The 13716-nt window shown below is 41.6% G+C and overlaps 1 protein-coding gene across 1 annotated transcript in view; it reads right to left on the minus strand.

The window, feature by feature from the left end:
* The window catches only part of MATN2 (matrilin 2), a 169946-nt gene extending 161309 nt beyond the window's left edge, over positions 1 to 8637 (minus strand). The window contains exon 1 of the mRNA XM_069731663.1: positions 8315 to 8637. Coding sequence (XP_069587764.1) covers positions 8315 to 8549 — 235 coding nt within the window. The 5' untranslated portion in view covers positions 8550 to 8637. The remainder of the gene's footprint in view (positions 1 to 8314) is intronic.
* Positions 8638 to 13716: the final 5079 nt, after the last annotated feature.

The raw sequence follows: 13716 nt of genomic DNA on the forward strand, positions 1-13716 counted from the left end.
TTAATTTAGTAGATAGAACGGCCAAATTTTGCATATACACACTACTAACATTAGTAGTGTGGAATATGCAAAAAAAGGGGGATATGACATGGTTTACTGTATGTAAACCAGGTCTCATATCATGTCGGGTTTAGGAAGGAGATAGCAAAGCTATCTCGCGCTGGAAGAAATATTAATATATATATGTGTCTACTGACATATATATATATATATATATATATATATATACTTTTTTTTTTTTTTGTGACACATGGATCCCTTGTATAGCCGTATGTCAGTTTTGCAAGCCTGCGAGAAAAACACGCAGTACGGATGCCATACGGATTACATACGGAGGATGCCATGCGCAAAAAACGCTGACACACCCTGCCTACGGAGGAGCTACAGACCACTATTTTGGGGACTTTTCAGCGTATTACGGCCGTAATATACAGACCGTATTGTTTTACGCTGTGTGTGACGCCGGCCTAAATGTAATACGTGTCAGTAAAAGCAAAAATTGAAATAAATTGAAAATAACGTCAACAAAAACTCCTGGAACTTAAAGGAGTTGTTAAGTGTATGGAGCAAGGCCGCACCCACTGGATGGGGGTATGTCTCGGGTCTGAAACCGGCGAATCCTTGCAGTGCACAGTGCGTGCACTGGGGAGATTCATAAGTTTGCAGTCACGCAGAGTAAATGCAAACTTATCGGCTGGACAACCCCTTTAAGATACTTTTACAAGCAAATAATGCAAAAAAAAAAGAAATGTGTGAGCTAACAGTAAGGCCGGCTTCACACTTGCGAGTTTTACGGACGTAAGAGCGCAGAAACTACGTCCGTAAAACTCGCAAAAAATACGGCACAATTATTCTCTATGCCCCTGCTCCTATCTGCCGTATTTTACTGATCAGTATTATACGGCTTTCTACGGCCGTACAAAATCGCAGCATGCTGCGTTTGTCACCGTAGTGCGCAAGAAATACGCCAATGAAAGTCTATGGAAGCGTGAAAAATACGGATTACACACGGACAAGCAGTGTGACTTGCGAGAAATACGCAGCGCTGTTAGAGAGAAAAGCCGGTAATTCAGTGCGGTGTACAGTAAAATCACACTGACAGCTTACAGTCCAATAGGTAGAATAAATGTGTACACATAGAATAGGTATATATATATATATATGTCAGTGAGACACATATATGTATATATATTAATATTTATTCCAGCGCTATACAGCTTGAAAGCCGGTAATTCAATTACCGGCTTTTTCTTTCTCCTTCCTAAACCCGACATGATTTGAGACATGGTTTACATACAGTAAACCATGTCTTCTCTCCATTTTTTTTGCAGATTCCACACTACTAATGTCAGTAGTGTGTATCTGCAAAATTTGGCCGTTCTAGCTCTTAAAATAAAGGGTTAAATGGCGGAAAAAATTGGCGTGGGCTCCCGCGCAATTTTCTCCGCCAGAGTAGTAAAGCCAGTGACTGAGGGCAGATATTAATAGCCTGGAGAGGGTCCACGGTTATTGGCCCCCCCCTGGCTAAAAATATCTGCCCCCAGCCACCCCAGAAAAGGCACATCTGGAAGATGCGCCTATTCTGGCACTTGGCCACTCTCTTCCCATTCCCGTGTAGCGGTGGGATATGGGGTAATGAAGGGTTAATGCCACCTTGCTATTGTAAGGTGACATTAAGCCTAATTAATAATGGAGCGGCGTCAATTATGACACCTATCCATTATTAATCCAATTGTAGTAAAGGGTTAAATAAAACACAAACACATTATTTAAAATTATTTTAATGAAATAAAAACAATGGTTGTTGGAGTATTTTATTCTACGCCCAATCCAATCACTGAAGACCCTCGTTCTGTAAGTAAAAAAACATAATAAACCAACAATATACTTACCCTCCGCAGATCTGTAACGTCCAACGATGTAAATCCTTCTGAAGGGGTTAAAACATTTTGCAGCAAGGAGTTCCGCTAATGCAGGCTGCTCCTTGCTGCAAAACCCCGGGGAATGAGGCTAAATATAGATCAATGATCTATATTTAGCTTCAGTCGAGGGGTTCAAGAGAGGCCTGGATGTCTTCCTGGAGCAGAACAATATTGTATCATACAATTATTAGGTTCTGAAGAAGGACGTAGATCTGGGGATTTATTATGATGGAATATAGGCTGAACTGGATGGACAAATGTCTTTTTTCGGCCTTACTAACTATGTTACTAACTATGTATTTGCGGTGAGGCGCCCTCTGCTGGATGTTCATAGATCGTGGGAACTTTCCTAGAAAGCCTGGGAGCTTTCTAGGAAAGTTCCCACGATCTATGAACATCCAGCAGAGGGCGCCTCACCGCAAATGAAGCTAAATATAGATCATTGATCTATATTTAGCCTCATTCCCCGGGGTTTTGCAGCAAGGAGCAGCCTGCATTAGCGGAACTCCTTGCTGCAAAATGTTTTAACCCCTTCAGAAGGATTTACATCGTTGGACGTTACAGATCTGCGGAGGGTAAGTATATTGTTGGTTTATTATGTTTTTTTTACTTACAGAACGAGGGTCTTCAGTGACTGGATTGGGCGTAGAATAAAATACTCCAACAACCATTGTTTTTATTTCATTAAAATAATTTTAAATAATGTGTTTGTGTTTTATTTAACCCTTTACTACAATTGGATTAATAATGGATAGGTGTCATAATTGACGCCTCTCCATTATTAATTAGGCTTAATGTCACCTTACAATAGCAAGGTGGCATTAACCCTTCATTACCCCATATCCCACCGCTACACGGGAATGGGAAGAGAGTGGCCAAGTGCCAGAATAGGCGCATCTTCCAGATGTGCCTTTTCTGGGGTGGCTGGGGGCAGATATTTTTAGCCAGGGGGGGCCAATAACCGTGGACCCTCTCCAGGCTATTAATATCTGCCCTCAGTCACTTGCTTTACTACTCTGGCGGAGAAAATTGCGCGGGAGCCCACGCCAATTTTTTCCGCCATTTAACCCTTTATTTTAAGAGCTAGAACGGCCAAATTTTGCAGATACACACTACTGACATTAGTAGTGTGAAATCTGCAAAAAAAATGGAGAGAAGACATGGTTTACTGTATGTAAACCATGTCTCAAATCATGTCGGGTTTTAGGAAGGAGAAAGAAAAAGCCGGTAATTGAATTACCGGCTTTCAAGCTGTATAGCGCTGGAAAAAATATTAATATATATACATATATGTGTCTACTGACATATATATATATATATATATATATATATATACAGTATATATATATATATTTTTTTTTCTTTTTGGGACACATGGATCCCTTGTATAGCCGTATGTTGGTTTTGCAAGCCTGCGAGAAAACCACGCAGTACGGATGCCATATGGATTACATACAGAGGATGCCATGCGCAAAAAACGCTGACACACCCTGCCTACGGAGGAGCTACGGACCACTATTTTCGGGACTTTTCAGCGTATTACGGCCGTAATATACGGACCGTATTTTCATACGCTGAGTGTGAAGCCGGCCTAACAGGTGAGTAACAAACTGCTTGAAACAGATCCATCACCAGATTTCACTATACAAACTGCATAGATTATTAAATAGATCTGTTGAACTTGATGTGGCTGGTGTACTTACTGTGAAAGTCTACAGCAAAAGTGCTATATAGTCCTAATAATAAGATGAGCATTTTATGAGTCCAGCTAGAGGTTTATTCATGAAAAGCTCATGTTAATGTAAAACCACCACCTTCAATAAGGATTTTACAACCACTCTGACATGGATTTTCATAGCAGGTATACTAGCCTCATCCGGTCTAAGAGATCTGCTTAAGAATCTATGCTCTTTGTATGCCAAAATGTAGTGACAGTTGACATTACACATTGTAAGGCTGGTTTTGGACTCCTCGTATATGCTTGTGAGGCTATCGAGTTCGGGTCTACAGTAGAGACCCATGGTCTGTACTTGGTTTGAAAAACAAGTATTTGTGAAGCCATCTGTAAAGGGATCCTGTCAGCAGGTTTTCCCAATATAAACTAAAGCCACCACCATTAACTCCTCTTGTACCGGAGTCCAGTAATCTGGCAACCTGTATATGACTCCCCAACTCCTTCTGCATATCCAAAAAATACCTTTCACAAGGCCGGGGTCACACTTGCGAGTGCAATGTGAGAAACTTGCGCGAGTCTCTTGCCTGAATACCCAGTACTGCCACCAGCACTCGGACCGGACTGTGCGGCTGCATGTATTTCTATGTTCTATGCAGCTGAATCCTCCGGTCCTGAGTGCCGGCGGCAGCGCCGGGTATTGATCCGAGAGACTCGTGCGAGTTTCTCACATCACACCCCGGCCTTAGTCTCTTGATCTGGTGCGATGGGGGTTGCTGGTCTTTGTTCTGCGCCTCTTCTGTCCCTACAATAGCATGCTCTTACCTTAACTGATGTGGATAGCGCATCCTACATCATCCCCACAGTGCTGCAAATTTGCGCCTGCGTAGGTGAAGCACAGGCGCACTGTGACCTGCTGAGCTTTACAGGACTTGTCTTTGCCCTTAGTAGGGTAAAGCACGGTATGCCTACGTATGCCTGTGCATCAACTACGCAGGCGCGAGATTTGCAGCAGAGTGTGGCCACATTCACATGTTCAGTATTTGGCCTGATTTACCTCAGTATTTGTTAGTCAAAACCAGGTGAGGAACAATCAAAGGAAAAGTATAACAGAAACACGTCACCACTTCTGCATTTATCACCCACCCCTGATTTTGGCTTACAAATACTGAGGTAAAATACTGACCAAATACTGAACGTGTGAACGTGGTCTGTGGGTGAGTCATCCACATCGATTAAGGCACGGGGACGCAATTGTGGGGATAGTGGTGACACTGGGGAAAAAGACCAGCAATGCTCATCGGACAGGACAGCGCCAATTTCAAATACATTTATATTTTTATTTTATTTGCTCTGCTCCCTTGAATATGCTTTTTTTTTAAAGATTGCAGAGATAAGGGTCCTTAGGGCTCCTTTCCACTTGTGAGGAAAACAGACGAGTGCAATCCGATAAAAAAATCGGATTGCACTCGGACCAATGTTATTCAATAGGTGACATTCCATTTGCGATTTTTTTCTCAACTGAAATCGGACTGAGAAAAAAATCGCAGCATGCTGCGTATTGCTGCGATTCTCGGATGAGAGTCGCCAATGCAAGTCAATGGGTGCAAGAAAAAAAACGCACAGCACTCGCACCATGCGAGTGCTGTCCGATTTTTACGCACCGGTGTCCTTTGAAAAGCCGGCAATTCAACGCAGTGTACAGTAAAATCACACTGACAGCTTAGATTAGAGTAGATATATACACATAGAATAGGTATATATACATATATATATGTCAGGGAGACACATATATATATATATATATTAATATTTCTTCCAGCGCTAGATAGCTTAAAAGCTGGTAATTCAATTGCCGGCTTTTGCTATCTCCTTCCTAAACCCGACAGGATATGAGACATGGTTTACATACAGTAAACCATCTCACATCCCCATTTTTTTGCATATTACACACTACTAATGTTAGTAGTGTGTATGTGCAAAATTTGGGCGCTCTATTATATTTAAGGGTTAAATCGTGGAAAAAATTGGCGTGGGCTCCCGCGCAATTTTCTCCGCCAGAGTGGCAAAATAGCCTGGAGAGGGTCCATGGTTATTGCCCCCCCTCCCCCCCCCCCGGCTAAAAACATCTGCCCCCAGCCACCTCAGAAAAGGCACATCTGGAAGATGCGCCTATTCTGGCACTTGGCCACTCTCTTCTCATTCTCGTGTAGCGGTGGGATATGGGATAATGAAGGGTTAATGTCACCTTGATATTGTAAGGTGACATTAAGCCAGATTAATAATGGAGAGGCGTCAATTATGACACCTATCCATTATTAATCGAATTGTATGAAATGGTTAAAAAAAACACACACACATTATTACAAAGTATTTTAATGAAGTAAATACACAGGTTTTTGTAATATTTTATTATCCTGGTAATCCACCTGAAGACCCTCGTTCTGTAAAAAAGGTAAAATAAAAAAACAACAATATCCCATACCTTCCGATGATCAGTCTCGTCCCACGATGTAAATCCATCTGAAGGGGTTAACTAATTTTACAAGCAGAAGCTCTGAATGAATAGAATGTAGGTCAATGACCTGTAGTTACCTTCAGTCGCGGTGATGCGCCCTCTGCTGGATGTCCTCATATGAACTCGCGCGTGGGAAAATATTCTGAAAAGTTCCCAGTCTTGTCCCAGGCTGTAAATCCATCTGAAGGTGTTAAAGATTTTTACAGCCAGGAACTCTGCTAATGCAGCTGTGCTCCTGCCTGTAAAAGCTGGGGGACAAATGGAAGCAGGGGAACATAGCATAGTAGACTTGCGGTGCTGCGCCCCCTGCTGGCATAACCTCATATGAACTCTAGCGTGGGAATTTTTCTGAATATTTTCTCCATGTCCCTCTCTAGGCTATTAATATCTGCCCTCAGTCACTGGCTTTCCCACTCTGGCGAGAAAATTGCGCAGGAGCCCATGCCAATTTTTTCCGTGATTTAACCCTTTAGTTTAACAGCTAGAGCCACCAAATTTTACACAAAGACACTTCTTAAATTAGTAGTCAGGAATATGTAATAAAATAAGGGATATGAAATGGTTTACTGTATGTAAACCATGTCTCATATCCTGTCGGGATTGGGAAGGAGATAGCAAAAGCCGGCAATTGTATTACCGGCTTTTCTGCTATCTATCTCTGTATTAAATATAAATATATATATAGGTGTCTCAGTGACATACATATATATATGTATATATACCTATTCTATGTGTATATATCTATTCTATCTTTTCTATTCTAATCTGTCAGTGTGATTTTACTGTACACAGCACTGATTTGCCAGCTTTTCAAAGGACACCGTTGCGTAAAAATCGAACAGCACTACAGATGTCATACGGAAGTCATATGGATGTTGCGATAAAAAAATCGCATGACACTCGCATGATTTAGCTCCGTTTTTTGGTCCGTAAATCGGACCGTTTTTTTTCTCTCAAGTGGAAAAGAGCCCTTAGGCTGCCGTCACACTGGCAGTATTTGGTCAGTATTTTACATCAGTATTTAAGAGCCAAAACCAGGAGTGGGTGATAAATGCAGAAGTGGTGCATATGTTTCTATTATACTTTTCCTCTATTTGTTCCACTCCTGGTTTTGGCTTACAAATACTGATGTAAAATACTGACCAAATACTGATAGTGTGACGGCAGCCTTACAAAGTGAATAAATGTGAATAAGGGCTTGTTTCCACTTGCGAGGAACACGTCCGTGTCTCGCATGTGGAAATGAAGCTCTGGCACCGGCACTGTGGAGTGGAGCGTGCGGCCGCATAGCAACACATGGAGCCGCGCGCTCCGCTCCGGAGTGCCGGCACCAGAGCTTCATTTCCACATGCGAGACACGGACGTGTTCCTCGCAAGTGAAAACAAGCCCTAACACCCACCTGGTAAAGACGATAAATTCAGCAATGAATTAAAAGGACAATATCTATGGTACTGGATGGTGGGTTCAACCCTTACTCCTCCAAAGAAAGAAAACAAAAAAAAGACAACAAAAAAAGAAACACATACAGAACGGAGCAACTAGACTAAAACAGAGAAATTGGTCACTTTTGCCATCTTTAGGCAGCATATACATTAATATTAATACATTGCCCCTTTCTTGTTCTCACACTTTTGGGCCAGTCACACAAGGGGCCCACATGTCTGAATGCCTGCTTGCCATTTGGAGGCTGCCGGAATGACATTATCCGCACTGTAACCTTCAGTTCATATAATTGCAAAAAAAAAATAACCCAACAATTACCAGCACATAATATTACAGCAGCCTGTGCTGTAAATGTTGTTTTTATAGGGTTTAATCGATGCTCGACATATTGTTTTCGTCCTAAGCACATATATAAATTGCTATGGGACACAACAGCCGGTAAAAATGCCAATCTCAGCTTTCCTGCATGTGTAATGTGTCAGTCGGAGCTTCCTGGGACAATACACACTGTGGGTTTCAGATGTGACTTCTCTCCTGCACAGTGGAGCCCCAGCCCGGAGTTCTTGTGAACCTACAAGTCCCAGCAATCAGGACATCCAGGGAGCAGCACAAGTTACCGGCCCCATCCACACGGTGCGTCCAGCGTCTCTGCGGTCGGTGCGCTCCAGGTCCCTTTGCGCACTCCATAAGACGCACGGTGCTCTGCGCAGCGGTCACACTGTGCTTACCTGTGTCACACTGTGTCACACTGTGCTTACCTCGTCCTGTGGGAGAAGGAGACTCCGCTATAACCCGCTCCTCGCACTCGCACAGCCGTCCACATCCAGCAACCAAAAGAAGGAAGATTGCTCCCTGTGGGGACAGACAGCAGGCATGGAAAGACCCGCCTCCTCCCCACCAGGGCCAGTGCCGGGCACACAGCACGGGGGACAGAGCAGGGCATGCCAAGGCTGCAGAGGTGGGATACACAGGGCAGAAGGGTCCACAGCACATCTGGAGGATGGAGGAGAGGAGCAGACCTTGGAGTCAGTCATCTGTGTCATGTCCTTATCTTATCTGCTGGAGAAAACAACGTGGTTCTGCTACAGAATTCTAAGTAATGTGATTGTAGCAGCAAGAAATTAAAGGAGCAGTTACATGGAAATATAATGTTACAGATGTTTAGAAAGTATATTACATTGTGTGTCCATGTTACTACTACTACCACCATCATTCCTGCTATTATTACTGACATTGTGTCCATGTTACTACTACTACCACCATCATTCCTGCTATTATTACTGACATTGTGTGTCCATGTTACTACTACTACTACTACCATCATTCCTGCTATTATTACTGACATTGTGTGTCCATGTTACTACTACTACTACCATCATTCCTGCTATTATTACTGACATTGTGTGTCCATGTTACTACTACTACCACCATCATTCCTGCTATTATTAATGACATTGTGTGTCCATGTTACTACTACTACTACTACCATCATTCCTGCTATTATTACTGACATTGTGTGTCCATGTTACTACTACTACTACTACTACCACCATCATTCCTGCTATTATTACTGACATTGTGTGTCCATGTTACTACTACTACTACCACCATCATTCCTGCTATTATTACTGACATTGTGTGTCCATGTTACTACTACTACTACCACCATCATTCCTGCTATTATTACTGACATTGTGTGTCCATGTTACTACTACTACTACCATCATTCCTGCTATTATTACTGACATTGTGTCCATGTTACTACTACTACCACCATCATTCCTGCTATTATTACTGACATTGTGTGTCCATGTTACTACTACTACTACTACCATCATTCCTGCTATTATTACTGACATTGTGTGTCCATGTTACTACTACTACTACCATCATTCCTGCTATTATTACTGACATTGTGTGTCCATGTTACTACTACTACCACCATCATTCCTGCTATTATTAATGACATTGTGTGTCCATGTTACTACTACTACTACTACTACCATCATTCCTGCTATTATTACTGACATTGTGTGTCCATGTTACTACTACTACTACTACTACCACCATCATTCCTGCTATTATTACTGACATTGTGTGTCCATGTTACTACTACTACTACCACCATCATTCCTGCTATTATTACTGACATTGTGTGTCCATGTTACTACTACTACTACCACCATCATTCCTGCTATTATTACTGACATTGTGTGTCCATGTTACTACTACTACTACCACCATCATTACTGCTATTATTACTGACATTGTGTGTCCATGTTACTACTACTACTACCACCATCATTCCTGCTATTATTACTGACATTGTGTGTCCATGTTACTACTACTACTACCACCATCATTCCTGCTATTATTACTGACATTGTGTGTCCATGTTACTACTACTACTACCACCATCATTCCTGCTATTATTACTGACATTGTGTATCCATGTTACTACTACTACTACTACCATCATTCCTGCTATTATTACTGACATTGTGTGTCCATGTTACTACTACTACCACCATCATTCCTGCTATTATTACTGACATTGTGTGTCCATGTTACTACTACTACTACTACCATCATTCCTGCTATTATTACTGACATTGTGTCCATGTTACTACTACTACTACTACCATCATTCCTGCTATTATTACTGACATTGTGTGTCCATGTTACTACTACTACCACCATCATTCCTGCTATTATTACTGACATTGTGTGTCCATGTTACTACTACTACTACCATCATTCCTGCTATTATTACTGACATTGTGTGTCCATGTTACTACTACTACCACCATCATTCCTGCTATTATTAATGACATTGTGTGTCCATGTTACTACTACTACTACTACCATCATTCCTGCTATTATTACTGACATTGTGTGTCCATGTTACTACTACTACTACTACTACCACCATCATTCCTGCTATTATTACTGACATTGTGTGTCCATGTTACTACTACTACTACCACCATCATTACTGCTATTATTACTGACATTGTGTGTCCATGTTACTACTACTACTACCACCATCATTCCTGCTATTATTACTGACATTGTGTATCCATGTTACTACTACTACTACTACTACCATCATTCCTGCTATTATTACTGACATTGTGTGTCCATGTTACTACTACTACCACCATCATTCCTGCTATTATTACTGACATTGTGTGTCCATGTTACTACTACTACTACTACCATCATTCCTGCTAATATTACTGACATTGTGTCCATGTTACTACTACTACTACTACCATCATTCCTGCTATTATTACTGACATTGTGTGTCCATGTTACTACTACTACTACCACCATCATTCCTGCTATTATTACTGACATTGTGTGTCCATGTTACTACTACTACTACCATCATTCCTGCTATTATTACTGACATTGTGTGTCCATGTTACTACTACTACCACCATCATTCCTGCTATTATTACTGACATTGTGTGTCCATGTTACTACTACTACCACCATCATTCCTGCTTTTATGACAGACATTGTGTATCCAAGTTACTACTACTACTACCATCATTCCTGCTATTATTACTGACAATGTGTGTCCATGTTACTACTACTACCACCATCATTACTGCTATTATTACTGACATTGTGGGTCCATGTTAGCATACGTCCCAACTTTTGAAGAAGGCAAACATGGACAAAGTTTGTCACACCCATATCCACACCCGAACCACACCCATTTAGCGCTGCTGATCACACTGTTTCATAAACAATAATTATAAACAGAAAAAATATGGCCACACATTGCTCCATACTGTATAATGGCAATACATGATGCTCAATACTGTATAATGGCCGCACATGATGCTCCATACTGTATAATGGCCACACATGATGCTCAATACTGTATAATGGCCCCACATGATGCTGCATATTGTATAATGGCCATACATGATGCTCAATACTGTATAATGGCCCCACATGATACTGCATACTGTATATTTGCCCCACATGATGCTCCATACTGTATAATGGCTCCACATAATGCTCCATACTGTATAATGGCACCACATGATGCTCCATACTGTATAATGACCCCACATGATGCTGCATACTGTATAATGGCACCACATGATGCTCCATACTGTATAATGACTGCACATGATGCTGCATACTGTATAATGACCCCACATGATGCTCCATACTGTATAATGACCCCACATGATGCTGCACACAGTATAATAGCCCCACATGATGCTGGATACTGTATAATGGCCCCACATGATGCTCCATACTGTATAATGGCCCCACATGATGCTGCATATATACTAATTGGGCTGTGCTATACACTACGTGGGCTGTTACACACTATGCATACATATTCTAGAATACCCGATGTGTTAGAATCGGGCTACTATCTAGTACTGTGTAATGGCCCCACATGATGCTGCATACAGTGTAATTGCCCCACATGATGCTCAATACTGTATCATGGCTCCACGTGATGCTGGCTGCCGTGTAATGGCCCCACATGATGCTTAATACTGTATAATGGCCCCACATGATGCTCAATACTGTATCATGGCCCCACATGATGCTGGGTGCCGTGTAATGGCCCCACATGATGCTTAATACTGTATAATTATAATAACATACCAGAACTGACCATATATAATGACCATATTTATAAGGAAAACTCAAAATAAATATATGAAAACATAAAAGAACCAAGAGTTTTTAAAGCCTTAAAGTATAAGAAAAATGTATCCATAAATAATCACAAATGTCCAGAAAATAACTATCAAAATATCTTTAATATTAATACAAAAACACACACTAGATATAAAGGAAATACATACAATACAATACAATAAACAAAAAAATTACTGGATAGGTCTAATGAACGATAACGCAAACTGGCGGGGGTGGGCAATCCTACAAAAAGAGGGGAGAGGTACTCAAAGATATAAATAATATATCCCAGCAACAAAATATAAAAGCTGGAAGGCACAAGTCTGCACATATATCAAAAAGAGTAACCACAAAATAACCCTCCTATCAATGGGGAATGACACCAAGGATCACGGAAGCTGCTGCATTACAAATTAAGCCATATGGCTAGATGATGTGCCCTCATGACTCCTAAAATAAAAGTGCCAATGGTGCGCATATACCAATAACCATGTCTTACCCAGGAAAGCCAGACACCGACCACGCAGGTACCCCAACGCGCGTTTCACCGCTGCTTCTTCAGGGGGCAGTGTGCAAATGTGCTATGTTCAGGAGTTAAATATCCCCATGTGAGAAAGCATGAACCAATCACCGGCATAGAGACAGGCTAACTCCGGCCGCGTCTAATGAGCGCATGAGAACGAGGTCCACCGCAGCCAATCATCCCCGCCGGCGTCATAGAGCAGTGAGTGTCGGGACGAGGTTCCCATAGTAACATATGCACTCACCGCGTGAAGTAGACGCCGTTGTGGATCAGAGGCGACGGGGGCATCAGAGCGCATGCGCTACCCGCGGCAGAAGGAAACCACACCGCTATGAATGCAGGGAAAAAGGGAGGGAGGGTTGTTACTGTGACAACACCCAAACCATGCCGCACAGCGCCCGGAAAGGCATATAAAGAGGGCGGAAGTGAAAAAGCGGACATGTTACATATGGGCAACAGCGCTGTTAAATATCACAAGTAAATACACTTAATGATTTATACAAATAAAAGTAAAAATACCGTCACACATATATAAATGTAATACAGTACAATAGTCCATTTAGTAAGAAAAGATAATAATAATAATGATAGCATATGTCCAAATGTCCACAGTGTGCAGCTGGTTTAGAGACTGATGCAGGTGAAGGGTCATAGTCCCAGATAGTTCATTGTTCACAGTAATGCTCATCACAATAGGGGTATAGCACAATTGAAGATTGATCCAATAAGACGTACACTAATGAATGAAAAACACAAACACACACAAAGTTAAAATAAAATTAAAAACACAGGCTCCAAGGGCAGACAATCAATACTATAATAAAGGGTAACAAATAATAACAATAGTGACCCCCGAGCAGGCACACACGGTTATAAAAATGATGAAAAGCTGATATTTTCATTTAATCCATGTGGGGTTATGGTGTCTAGTGTAATAATCCAACGACACTCAAGCTG

This window comes from Ranitomeya imitator, chromosome 6 (genome assembly GCF_032444005.1).
Source record: "Ranitomeya imitator isolate aRanImi1 chromosome 6, aRanImi1.pri, whole genome shotgun sequence".
Taxonomy (NCBI): domain Eukaryota; kingdom Metazoa; phylum Chordata; class Amphibia; order Anura; family Dendrobatidae; genus Ranitomeya; species Ranitomeya imitator.